The sequence below is a fragment of the Papaver somniferum genome, chromosome 7 (genome assembly GCF_003573695.1).
Source record: "Papaver somniferum cultivar HN1 chromosome 7, ASM357369v1, whole genome shotgun sequence".
In the NCBI taxonomy this organism is placed as follows: Eukaryota; Viridiplantae; Streptophyta; class Magnoliopsida; order Ranunculales; family Papaveraceae; genus Papaver; species Papaver somniferum.
In genome coordinates this window covers 130690910-130704085 of record NC_039364.1, presented here as the reverse complement: position 1 = coordinate 130704085, position 13176 = coordinate 130690910, and the positions used below count along the sequence as shown (strand labels likewise).

Genomic DNA, 13176 nt, shown 5'->3' with positions numbered 1-13176 from the left:
TTATGCCAAAACCAAAGCCGCACAATCGCTGCGCATCATGGCAACCATGCCAAAACCAAGCCGCACGATCGCTGCGCATCATGGCAACTATGCCAAAACCAAAGCCGCACAATCGCTGTGCATCATGGCAACCATGCCAAAACCAAGCCGCGCGATCGCTGCGCATCATGGAAACTATGGCAAAACCAAAGCCACACAATCATTGCGCTTCACGGAAACCGTGCCAAATTCGAGTTGCACAATCATTGCGCCACACACGCCGTTGGCACATGCCAAGCGACGCTTGCGACCTAGCATGCCAAGCAGTGCAAAACTAGGGCCAAGCCGCCACACGCGCCATTGGCATATACCAAGCGACGCCTGCGACCTAGCATGCCAAGTCGTGCAAACCTAGGGCCAAGCCGCCACACGCGCCATTGGCACATGCCAAGCGACGCCTGCGACCTAGCATGCCAAGCCGTGCAAACCTAGGGCCAAGCCGCCACACGCGCCATTGGCACATGCCAACCGACGCCTGCGACCTAGCATGCCAAGCCGTGCAAACCTAGGGCCAAGCCGCTACACGCGCCATTGACACATCCCAAGCGACGCTTGCGACCTAGCATGCCAAGCCGTGCAAACCTAGGGCCAAGCCGCCACACGCGCCATTGGCACATGCCAAGCGACCCTTGCAACCTAGCATGCCAAGCCGTGCAAACCTAGGGCCAAAGCCGCATGGGCGCCATTGGCACATGCCATGCAACACTTGGATTTTGGCATTACCACTTGCAACCGATGTGCAACCTACAGCCAAGGCATTCCGCACAAGCCATTGGCACATGCCGTGCAACCCTTGCACTTTGGCATGCCGCGCCTACATCAAAGGCCACGATTTCTCTTAAGATGAAAAATCTCGACCGTCGAAGGTCGTCACTGAGCCGACACATCTCTCAAGCTCAACATATCAAACACCAGCGACATGCTACACGTTTTCCACAAAAACACTCGAGACATCAATACATGTCACAAACTGGGGGATGCTCTTTAGGGTTTTGGTTTGGAGGTTTACAACGTGCGGCATACACAAATGCCCGTTTCAAGACAGTGTATTAAGAATAACACGGTTAGTAAATGCAGGAAGTAATGGTGAAACGCTCTTTCATTATGGAACATCAATTCCATCAAATTCCATCAATACCAGGCGTTACCACCTCTTCCCATTTAACTCATCCATTTCTTTTTCTTACGAGGTCAGAGTACGTTTCACTTAGACTTGTATAAATAGGTCTTAACTATTTCCACCAAGACAACAAGTTTTTGGTAAGGAGAAATACAATACTCAGAAAGCCAACTTTGCTAGCTTTCCCAAAAGCTTTCACCTTCTGATACAAGTCAAGTACTACTCTTCCAGAACTGTTCTGGTCTCAGTACTCTCTTCGCTTCCCTCCCTAAACCATCCCTTCTCCTCCTATTTGTGACCGAAGCAAATCCGGAACGACCATTTCTTGGTTTAGGATGGAGTTGTACAGATTGATCTCTCGAATCTAAAGTACTCCCGTGCAGTACATTTGTTTAGGGTTTAGATTTGTTTCTCACTCACTTACCGGAATTACCAAAATCGGCAGAAACGATTTTCACCCATAAACAATTGGTGACCACGGTGGGAGATTGATCTTTCGGTTACAATGTCAGTTTTCAATACTCGATCTCATACTTCGATTCAGACATCAGGACGGCAGAAGCAAGCGATCTGTTCAGGGATCCACAACTCGACTACCAGACAACCTAGTTACCAGTCGTAGACCGCAAGAGACGGTTGGGGACTTCACAGAAACCGAAAGCAAACGATCCAGTCATCAAGTGACTCAAAACGACTGGGGACTTCCCACAATCGCCTCGGTGCTTCCCACAAAACTCGATCTTACTGATTAATGATTTTTGTGGGTTGTAGTAATGAGGTTCAAGTTCTCAGACTTGTGAAGATTAAATTTAAAGATTTAAAAATTATATACAAAATTATTAACAATGGGTGCGAGAGGTAACCAAGACACTAGATTCCACTATTATACAAAATTGAATGATAAATATTTCAAAACTCTATTCAATTCTTAAGTCCTCTTTTATCTTTAACTCACTATCAATCATACAGATTCTCAAACATTATTTGTAAACCTTAAGCATAGATTATCAAGAGATTAAACCAAGCATAACCTATCAAACTGAATAACAAATAATTAAGACAATCATTCAAACAATTTAAAACTCTGCAAAAGTAGCGATTAGGTGAATTATATAATTAAATGAAATAGTTACCCATTTATGTTGCGTGAATAGCTTCCTCCATTGCCCTGGTTACGAGGGAGTTAGCTCATCATAGTATAAATGCTCTCAAAATAATTTATTATGGCTCAAAAATGGTTTACAAATGATGAGAAGAAGAGAAAATGGTGTAAACAGCTAATGTGCGACCCACAGGAAGCGTCACACAAGAACGATACATATGAAATGCTGTAGTCTTTCGGAAACTACGACCCACATTCCACTGTCGCTGTTACTGTTGAAGAACGACAGTCTCTTACAGTCTATTGTTCTTCGTGTTCATCTTCATGCAGCAACAGAAACAGAGTTTTGTTAAACTCTGATTTCGTCTTCTCTAGCTCTCCCTAGCTCCCAAAACTCTCGACACCCTTTCTCTGACCTCCAAGGGCTCTATTTAAACCCGAAGCATGCATCGAATCTCCTCCATAACTCCACAAATCCTCGGCAGTGAAAGAAAATATTTTCGGATATTTTCTTTCCTGTTTTAGCTTTTCACGCGTTTTCTCTGGTCCAGCACGCTCCAATTCGATTACACATGCTCCAACAGGTTGCTCGATGCATGAAACACGAGCAGAACACACACAAAATCTTCCAGAAGTCGTAGAGAAACTCTTCTGCATGTGTTTTACCTGTTTTGAGCCCGTGAATTGGCTAGGCAATTCTAGCCAAATTTGAGCTAAGAGAACACTCACAACAACTTTTCCGTGTTAAATCACAGCTTCTCACCAATTTTCAGCGATTGAATCGCACTAGAACACCTTCATTTTGTTGATTGAAAATCTGTCAGGAGTGAAAATGGTTTTCCCGCCAAAACACGAATTTGAATGTTGAAGATGATATGCCCCCTATCCTGAACTGGGGTGCGAATAGCAGATGCCTTGTGGGTGAACTGGGGATGCCCCTTAGTAATTAGGTTACCCCTTATCCAAAAGCGAGAATCCGAATAACACTTGTCCTCCGGGTGCCAAAATCAACTTTTCGAGCCGAATTTTCCAAAAATGTTTATTTCCTAAAAATACATAAAAACACAAAATTAGTACAAAAATAGAGTTCCAACAATACAGACATTGAGGACAAAGTAGACACAAAAATGTGTCTATCACTTACACAAAAATGTGTCTATCATTTTCCTGTGATCAATAACCTTGATCAAACAGAGACGAAGAAGATATACAACTTACCGAGATGGACGCTTCTATTTCATGCTTCGACTGAAGTCCATTTCGAGAAGAAGTACTATCGCTAGACATAATGATGAAAGGTATGGCAATCGAAATTTCTTCTGCGATGAAACTAACTCAGGAATAGAAGAAATATTTTCGCAAGTGTTAAACCCTAAATCCTGGAGATATATACAAGATACGACAGGTGTTTATCTTCTGCAAATAGTCAATTCGGTTGCGAGTTTTACTGAAACCCTAAGTCTCGAACAAGGTCAATACTGGAGATGCGGAGTAAAATAATACACTGGGGACTGACCAAAGTTAGGCATGGTCAGAGAAGTCACACGGCCTTGTGTGTTACATATCTTCTGCGACATGTTTGGATGTTTTCACAGATGAAAACCATAAATTGAGTAAAGGAAGATCACAATGGGTTCGGCGTATGAGGATTGGCCCATTTTATCGGATTCAATCAAGAGGAAATGATCTTAATAAAAGAATTTCTTACAAAAGGAAAATCTTAATACTCAAGAGAAGTTGTTCAAATAAGATGTCTACTAAGAAGGCTAAGAAAACATTCAAATGTTTAAAAGGAAATCAAGAATAAAGCTATTCGTCAGATTCATCTGAGCTGTCAGATTCATCATCACTGTCCTTCTCGGAATCCCCCTCTTCGTCAGAATCACTGTCAAGACCATTGATGAAGTCTGGATGGGTATGAGGATCTTCCGAGTCCGAGTCTTCTTCTGCTTCAGCTTCAAGTTCAACATCAACTCGTTTCATAGGCTTGAACTTGAACTCTGGTAACACCCACGTGGTTTCCTCTTCGGAAGCATCAGTATCAGAGTCAGAAGGTACTCCATCGACGAATCGGCGTCTCTCCTCTGCCGCCAGTATTTTGCGCTGGATTCGATCTTTTCTACGCATACGACCCTCCGCTTCATCAGTCTCGGCTTTTCTCTTCATAAGCTCGGCATAAGTGACTCTCCGGTTGTTCGGGGGTATACTAGGCTTTGCACCTTCATCGTGAGTTCTCTTAGCTTTTGAATTGGCTGCAGAATCTTTGGAATCCTCATCAGAAGAGCTGGAGGAATTGCTGTTGTTGGAAATTGCCATTTTCTAGAACCAGGAACACAAGATTAGCAACATGCTAATAAATCCGTCTACAAAATGGTAATTCTTAAATCTTACCTCTTTACAATTCTACTAACAATAGTGATTGTGCCACAAGAGTTGACACTCAGAAGTTAGTTCGTTCCTGGAAACCTGCGAATAACGAACAAAACTTTTTTAGACTGATTTTTCATAAAATCATAGACACAATTTTCATAGTATAAACATCCACAACTGGGCTATGAAATTTACACCAATACAATATTTCATCATAAATAAATTGTCTAAAATTCGAGGGTTACTCAAAACCCATGTTTTGATTTTACGAAGCAATAAAACCGTGATTAACTCACGTAAAAAAATTTTGACGTGACCTCAGGATCACGTGAGTTTATCAAAAAAAAAAGATGTTCTTGTAAAGCTCCACGGTTTCATGATAAAAAAAAGAATCTATTTTCCTTCATACGGGCGTTTTTCTTTAAAATGAAGGTTTATTTTGGTTTTGTGAAAACTCACATCTTTTAAAGATAAAGTTTTGGTTTCCATGAAAGCTCATAAACAAAATTTTATCACTGGACACAGGTATTTTTTTCAAAGAAGAATCTCTCTCAAGTTAGGGATTGTTGCTAGTTTCTTAAACTAACGATCGAACGAACATACGTTCCTAAAACAAGGGTTTTTCATAAAACTCGCATCCAAAATATGTGTATACCCATATTATTTTATGATGAACAACTCATGAACAAACAACAAGCTTTAAAAAAAAATTCACGTACCTGTCGGCGCCGGCCGGACGGTTGTGGCTCCGGTCGTCTGGTGGTCGGCGTTCCAGCGATTTTTCTCCTGCTCCTGCTTGGGTGAGAAGATGAAGAAGATAGGGAGATGGTGGACGTGCGGGAAGAGATAAAAAAAAAAGGAATTAATTCCTTTTATACCAAATTTTATTTCCAAAACCTAATTCCATAAGGATTTCCTTTTCGGGCCCGGCCCATGAATCCTAAACCGACCAAGGTTCCACCATCAAATCAGCGGTTCTACACCAATTTATGCTTACTGGATGACGCTTGGGTTTTTGCTCAAACCATGGTTTGCTCATTCATACGAAATCCGGTAATGTCTTATCTTATGACTAAGTTCAATTACTTATTTTCGTCTGTACCTGGAAAATCACCATTCAATGCTGACTGAGGAACATGACTGTTCCTCACTAAGCAGGGGACTTAATGTAGATGGTGGATTTTCGACAAGGGTAAAATTGTACAACCCTAACTATTTATACTCCGGATCCGACAATTGGATGAGTATTGAGACTCATGTCTCTCAATAAATCATGAAAGCTCATGCCATAAAACCTCTGACTGAGAAGGATGTCTCTCAGAGTATCTGTAGATGTGTAGTCTCCCAGCTGAGACCACGACACATCTCATGAATACTGAGCAATTTCAGTAATTATTTATGCTCCGGATCCGGCAATTGGATAAGTATTGAGACTCATGTCTCTCAATAAAGCATGAAAGCTCATGCCATAAAACCTCTGACTGAGAATGTTGTCTCTCAGAGTGTCTGTAGATATGTAGTCTCCCAGCTGAGACCACGGCACATCTCATGAATACTGAGCAATTTCAGTAATTATTTCTATATAGAATCGAAAGATTGAGCGGCTCCTAGACAACATGCATGCTGGTATAGAGCGACAACGTCTTCAGGATGCAACCAGGTTTTCCCTGACTTTTTGGGAGAAATATGATACTCCAGCAAGTTCATATTTCTCAACTCTCAGATAATTAATGCTCCTAGATAGGAAGCCCTGCTACTATAGAGCCATCATTTAATTATCTCTAATCGCCTGAATATCCAGCAATATTCTACGATTCTTCGTTATATTTCGTCACTTCAATTCGTGGTTCTTCCCAGCAAAATTCCACGGGTTAGTGATAAATATTCAACGAAACAGGCATCTGAGCATCGAATAAGCCCTAACCAAAATGGTGCAAGTGTACTTAACAATAATGCACAGACCAGTATTTGAATGTGCAAACGAGTATTTCAAAAATACGAATGAACGATGAACCTATGCAAAATAGGAAGGAAAAATAATAATAATAAAATATTAGCAAAGGCGCCAGGGGACTAGGCTCACCAGCCGGCCAGTCATGCCGTGACCAATCCCGCGCCCAATTTTATATTTTATCATATTTTATTATTTTTCCTTGATCTCATAAAAATTCTCTCGTTCGAGCAAATCTCCTTCGTTTCAAGGAATTTCTCTAATCTCATGATATTTTTTCAAGGAAAATAATAAAATTAGGGAAAGGTGTCGCGGGACCGAGCACTAGCCGGCCGACCATGCTACAGCCGTGGCCGGTCCCACTCCTCACGTCCTTATTATTTTATTATTTCTCTCAATCCATGAAAATTCCTTGATTTCATGAATTTTCCCTAAAACCATGAAAATTCTCTGATCTTATGAATTTTCCCTAAACCCATGAAAATATTATAAAATTAAGAAAATCCGTTGGACCGGGCTCTAGCCGACCAGCCATACCCTAGCCGGTCCCACACGCTTCTTATTTTATTATTGTTATTTGTTTTGTTTTGTTTTCCTCATTCCATGAAAACTCCCCGATTTCAACAAAATACCTTGGTTTCAACAAATCTCTTTGATTTTATGAAAATTCCCTAAAATCATGAAAAAATTACATAAAATTGGGAAGAGTGCTGGGACCGTGCCCCTTGGCCGGCCGGCCATGCCTTGACCATTTCCGGTCCCACACTCCATCATTCCCTATTTTATTATTATTTTATTTCCCTCATCTCATGGAAGTTCCCTAATTTCATAAAACTCTCCATTTTCATGGGATTTCCCTCAATTCAGAGAAAATACATAAAATTACATAAAACTGGGAAAATATTGTGGGATCGCTTGCTAGACGGCCGGTCGTGTCCTAGCCCTGACCGGTCCCACACCTTGCAATTCCCTGTTTTATTTATTATTTTTCATCATCTCATGTATTTTTCCTAGTTTCAGCAAAATCCCGGATTCTGCATATTTTCTCAAAATGTTGCTCAAACGCGCACCGGAAAATATCAAAACTCTCAGGGTTGAGACACGAACAACATGGTGACACGAGCGCATCCCCTTGACCGACCAAGGGTGGCCCTGAGGCTTGCAAGTGGCCGGTCCCACATATTTTAACTATTTTTAACCTAATTTGCTCAGCTGCTCATATTAGGTTCAAATTCTTTCTGAACAATCGAGAGTTTGCTAAAACGACCATCTATTGGTCCCACGGCCACCAAAAGTCGGTCCCATAACCTCTTGGACGGTCCCTCATCTTTTCACGACTAGGTTTTATTATTATTTGTCGCTCACACGAGCATTATTTTAATAAATGATTAAACCAGCATTTAATCATTCTTTTACCAACTGGTCCTCAGGAGACTTTGGTATTTTTCTCATTCGAGCATCTGGACGTTACATGGTGAACTCATCATCCCATGTAGCCGGTCCCTGCGTCATTCTGCGCAAATACTCTGATAATTTTATGTTAATTCCATGATCAACATTTTTATTTATTTTACTCGACCCAGCAGTCAGTATCTTAAATTAATATTTTATTTGGTCCTGCTACCAACAATTCATCAAATGAGCGGCATTTGCTCAAACCGGCAATATTTGCTTGAATTAGCAATATTTGCTCGAACCAGCAATATTTGCTCAGATTCAAGAACATTGGTTCAACTATCAATATTCAATAACTCAGCAACACAGCTTGCTCGTCTTAGGTAATCAACATAATAATACCTCGTCTCAACAGACATATTTAATTTACGAGTCTCAGAACATTTGCAAATCATGTTCAACTCAGTAATACATGGACTCATCGTCCCATAAAGTCAGCAACTGACTCCACAACCACGAGATATCAATCGTGTCACATGGGGGGATATTAACTAGGGTTTTGGTCTGGCGATCTACGACACGTGTGTTCACCCACGACGAGAATGTGAGAAATTCGTGCAATCAGTTGGAAGAGTCAGTAAAGTAGTGTGTGGAAAATTAACCAAGTCTCCGCACGATGAGAAACTGGTTTTAACACGATTTCCCACTTCCCCACTCTCTGATTCCAGCAACTGTCACACTTCATGGGATCATGGTGTTTTCAACTCCGGCATTATAAAATGTCTCTGAATCCTGATTGAAATGACAAGATTCAAATACTCGAACATTCGTCTACACAAGCATTTTTCTCGGCAAGTTCATACAGACAATCTTTCGTCTACACGAACTCATCGTCTGAGCAATCACTCTCAATTGAGTAAAATTCAATCATTCAGAGCGTTCTTACGCTGAATTCACAACACACCTACAATCTCAGATCACCATTGATCCCACATATTTATCAGCTTCCCTCCTACAGATCAACCCATCCTCTCTTGTGACCGAATTGACTCTGGAACGACCATTGTTCTTGGTTTAGGCCGGAGTCCTACTGATTGATCTCTCGAACTTAAAGCACTCTCTTCTTGCAGTGCATCTGTGTGAAGTTCAATATTTCGCTCGGTTCAAGGAGTCTCCACAGGGACGTCTCCAAAATTTCGTAAAAACCAGCAAATCGTTTTTCCCCATCTACACTTATTAGTTTTAATTAATTTTTATTTTATATTATTTTTTCTCACTTTATTTAATTAGAAATTGAAGGTAACAAATTTAGTCCTTGTGGAACGAACTCGCATCTGTATATTGTCCAATCGGCAGTCGTACGCTTGCGGTACACAATTAAAATCCCATCAGCTTCTTTAAAAAGGTTCGTTGCAGGAAACGTGTTAACAAAAGCCCAAGGATATGGAACCTCACTAGACTGCTTTTCAATCTCTTTGAGGAATACTATTGTGATGGATCAATTGTCAAAGATCTATTTAAGGCTTTTGATAACGTTTTTAAATCGCTGGAATTTTGGTTAAGAAAAGGGTTTGTACTGGTAAAAACTCTGATTTTGTCCACTCATGTATACATGACGCGCAGTCAGGTTTTGTTAACAACTCAAGAATAGTCGATAAAAATATTTCTGCTGATTTTGTTTCAAGTACCATTTTTCGGAGAACTCCATTCCTTAATCGTAAGAAAAAGGAGTCTAAAAGCTCAATTAACTCTGAGTGTCATCATTACTATGATTATACTTCCAGTATTTTTCACAAATATCAACCGGAGATGGTGGATGAGAAATCTTCTACCCACCTGGCCTCTTGATAACAAGTTTGGCTCCGCCCCATCTGTATATAACTTGAGCAGGGGAAAGTAACGGTCTAATTTATTTAATGTTATGGGTTAGTTTTTGCTTTTAAAATGATTTATTCTCAATCAAAAAATGTAACACCCAGTGTTTTTAGCATGGCGCATGTTAAAAGATGCGTCGTGGCCTGAGATGAAGCTTCATCCAAAGCATCCTTTGCATAGTAAGATGCATTTTGCCAGGGGCCATATTTGGTGACAAGTAAGGCACATCGCGTAGGCGTATTGGCTAAGGACAATATGGAAATAGTTGGAAGTCACATTATCCAAGAGCCAATTTCGCATCAAATGGTGCATTAGGCCAGTTGGGTAGATGGCCCTGGTAATGTACAACCAAAAATGCTGGACATCGGGTTGGCAGTGGACAACCAACATGGCTGGACACCGAGCTGGTAATGTACAGCCAACATGGATGGACATCGGGTTGGCAGCGGACAACCAACATGGTTGGACACCGAGTTGGCATTGGCAGTGAGCAGCCATCTTTGCCAGTCATTCAGAAATTCATGGCAACGGCCACGAATAGTGAAGCAAGCATGTCAATATGCTCCCATTTCCATACTTGTAAAAATTCCATTAAGACATATATAGGGAGGGGTACTTGGTTGAAAGTGCATATACGGACCATGCACATATTGAGATAGCCTTAGAGATGTATAGCCATCACGGCTGGACATTGGAGTGGCTTATGGGCCAAAGACGGAAGTAAAACCATCACGGCTCTTCATGGGACCTGGCTCAGGAAATGTTCAGCCGTCATGGACGGACATTGAAACTGGCCTGTGAGCCAGAACTGAATGTACACCATTACGGCCGTACATCGCAGTTGGCCAGAATGGTAAGGGCAGCCGTACATCGCAGTTGCTCCCCCAATTTGAGTTGTAAAAATGTCAAATTAACATATATAAGGAGGGATAGTTGGTTCAAGGTACATATGCGGACCATGTACCAAGTAAGCTTCATAGCTTAGCCGGAAGAGTATAAAAGATGCTTAGGCCTCATTCATAGATAGGTAGCCTTACCAATGGAGCGTGTTAAGCATGGGCATCACTAAGCCATGCTTCATACCAAGTATTCATCACTTGGATGTATTTTGACGAAACGGCCTATACGGACTAGGTCATTACCATTATTTCTTGGCCACGGCCATGCAAACGAGCTGGCTTAAGCTTCTGTCCTTTCGTGGATGAACTACGGTCTGTGCTTGATTCCTTTAGAGTAGGAAGGGTATGTAGGCATCCGCAATGAGTTGCAGCATTGTTGGTCCAGCACTTTGTCGCTCATGTCATCTAATTGTGAGATGATTGCGACATTCTGGCCTCTCATATCATCTGGCTCGGTAGATTGAGGCAAGATATGATTGTGGCCAAACTTGATGAGGCAAGTTGCATTCCATTCACTGGATGCTCATACTTCCTATCAAGGCATTCGACATAGGCTAAAAACCCGAGTGTCGTAATTTAGCTCAAGAGGAGTCCATTTTGATGGGAAACGGCCGAAAGATCAAGACATGTCGATCTATAGATCCACATGGTCACCAGAATTTGGCCAAATTCCATCGTTTAGGGCCTCAAAAGGTCGTTTTTGCCGTTTTAGAAAAGTTTTTGTTTCCATAATAAACCCTTCGCGGAACAAGGGTAAGTTGGAACAGTGTGGAAGCTAAGTTAGTTGCATCATGATCCACGAGCATGCTTGCAAGGGAAAATGGACGTGCATTTTCCTAGCTTTGAGGTCCGGATCGTAGCTTCATCATGGCGCATCGGGGAAGTTACGGTCTGCGGGGCAACGCGCCAAAGGCATAATTTTTCGGTCCGTCACAGTTGGTATCAGAGCAAGTTACGAGAAAACACTAGGGACTGTGCGGAGTGGACTCGTCAAACGAGTATTTTTCCTTCAAATGGAAATAAAGTTGGAGAGTAGGCCAACTTTTGCGCGGAAAGAGTTTGTAACTGCTATGCCAGTTACTTTGGCGAATCGAGTTGAGCTTGTTCATGTGCTATGAGTTTGCCTGGCCTAAGTGGCACCCCACTTACGATTGGATATCCGGAAGACAGTCTGGGAAGGTGGGTAGACAATGAGACTGATCATCCCCACACGTTGGAAACTGGCAAACGATGTTCGTTGTCAGGCCCGGCTAGCATCCCACTTACGAGTGGCAACCTGGATGACAGTCAGGGACGGTGGGAAATTAGAATTTGTTCCATACAATACTGCGCTGAGACCTTGTCACTCTAATGACGTTCTTCAACCTCGTGAACTTTAGGGACTCCTGAGTGTGTAGTATGGGATGCACATTTAGGATACCTTTTTGAGATATCCTTTTGGCACTGTCCAATTGAGATTCTTGTTATTGTTGTGGGGACTTTTGGATTCCTGGGCAGGCGGTATGGGACGGTTGCTCAAAAGGTCTAAATTGTTGTTCATGATAACTTGAAGAAACCTATGATTTCTGAGCATCTGGTATGTGACTTTTGCTCAGGAAATCCAAACCGAAGAGATTGTCCACAATAGTTTTTGTTTTGAATTTCGGGGACGAAATTCTTTAAAGGGGTGAATATTGTAACACCCAGTGTTTTTAGCATGGCGCATGCTAAAATATGCGTCGTGTCCTGAGATGAAGCTCCATCCAAATCTTCCTTTGCATAGTAAGATGCATTTGGCCAGGGGCCATATTTGGTGCCAAGTAAGGCACATCGCGTAGGCATATTGGCTAAGGCCAATATGGAAATAGTTGGAAGTCACATTAGCCAAGAGCCAATTTTGCATCAAATGGTGCATTAGGCCAGTTGGGTAGATGTAACTGGTAATGTACAACCAACATTGCTGGACATCGGTTTGGCAGCGGACAACCAACATGGTTGGACACCGAGTTGGCAATGTACATCCAACATGGATGGACATCGGGTTAGCAGCGGACAACCAACATGGCTGGACACCGAGTTGGCATTGGCAGTGAGCAGCCTTCTTGGCCGGTCATTCAGAAATTCATGGAAACGGCCATGAATAGTGAAGCAAGCATGTTAATATGCTCCCCTTTCCATACTTGTAGAAATTCCATTAAGACATATATAGGGAGGGGTACTTGGTTGAAGGTGCATATACGGACCATGCACATATTGAGATAGCCTTAGAGATGTACAACCATCACGGATGGACATTGGAGTGGCCTATGGGCCAAAGACGGAAGTACAACCATCACGACCCTTCATGGGACCTGGCTCAGGAAATGTTCAGCCGTCATGGACGGACATTGAAACTGGCCTGCGAGCCAGAAATGAATGTACAACCATTACGGCCGTACATCGCAGT

At 42.1% G+C, this 13176-nt stretch overlaps 1 protein-coding gene across 1 annotated transcript; it reads right to left on the bottom strand.

The window, feature by feature from the left end:
• Positions 1-4070: 4070 nt before the first annotated feature.
• On the bottom strand, positions 4071-4577 carry LOC113295227 (clumping factor B-like). Its single transcript, XM_026543576.1, has one exon. It carries the CDS (start codon positions 4575-4577, stop codon positions 4071-4073), a length of 507 nt encoding a protein of 168 aa, XP_026399361.1.
• Positions 4578-13176: the final 8599 nt, after the last annotated feature.

Coding starts and splice junctions, on each gene's coding strand:
- LOC113295227 (XM_026543576.1), bottom strand. CDS start 4,577: ATGGCAATTTCCAACAACAGCAATTCCTCCAGCTCTTCTGATGAGGAT.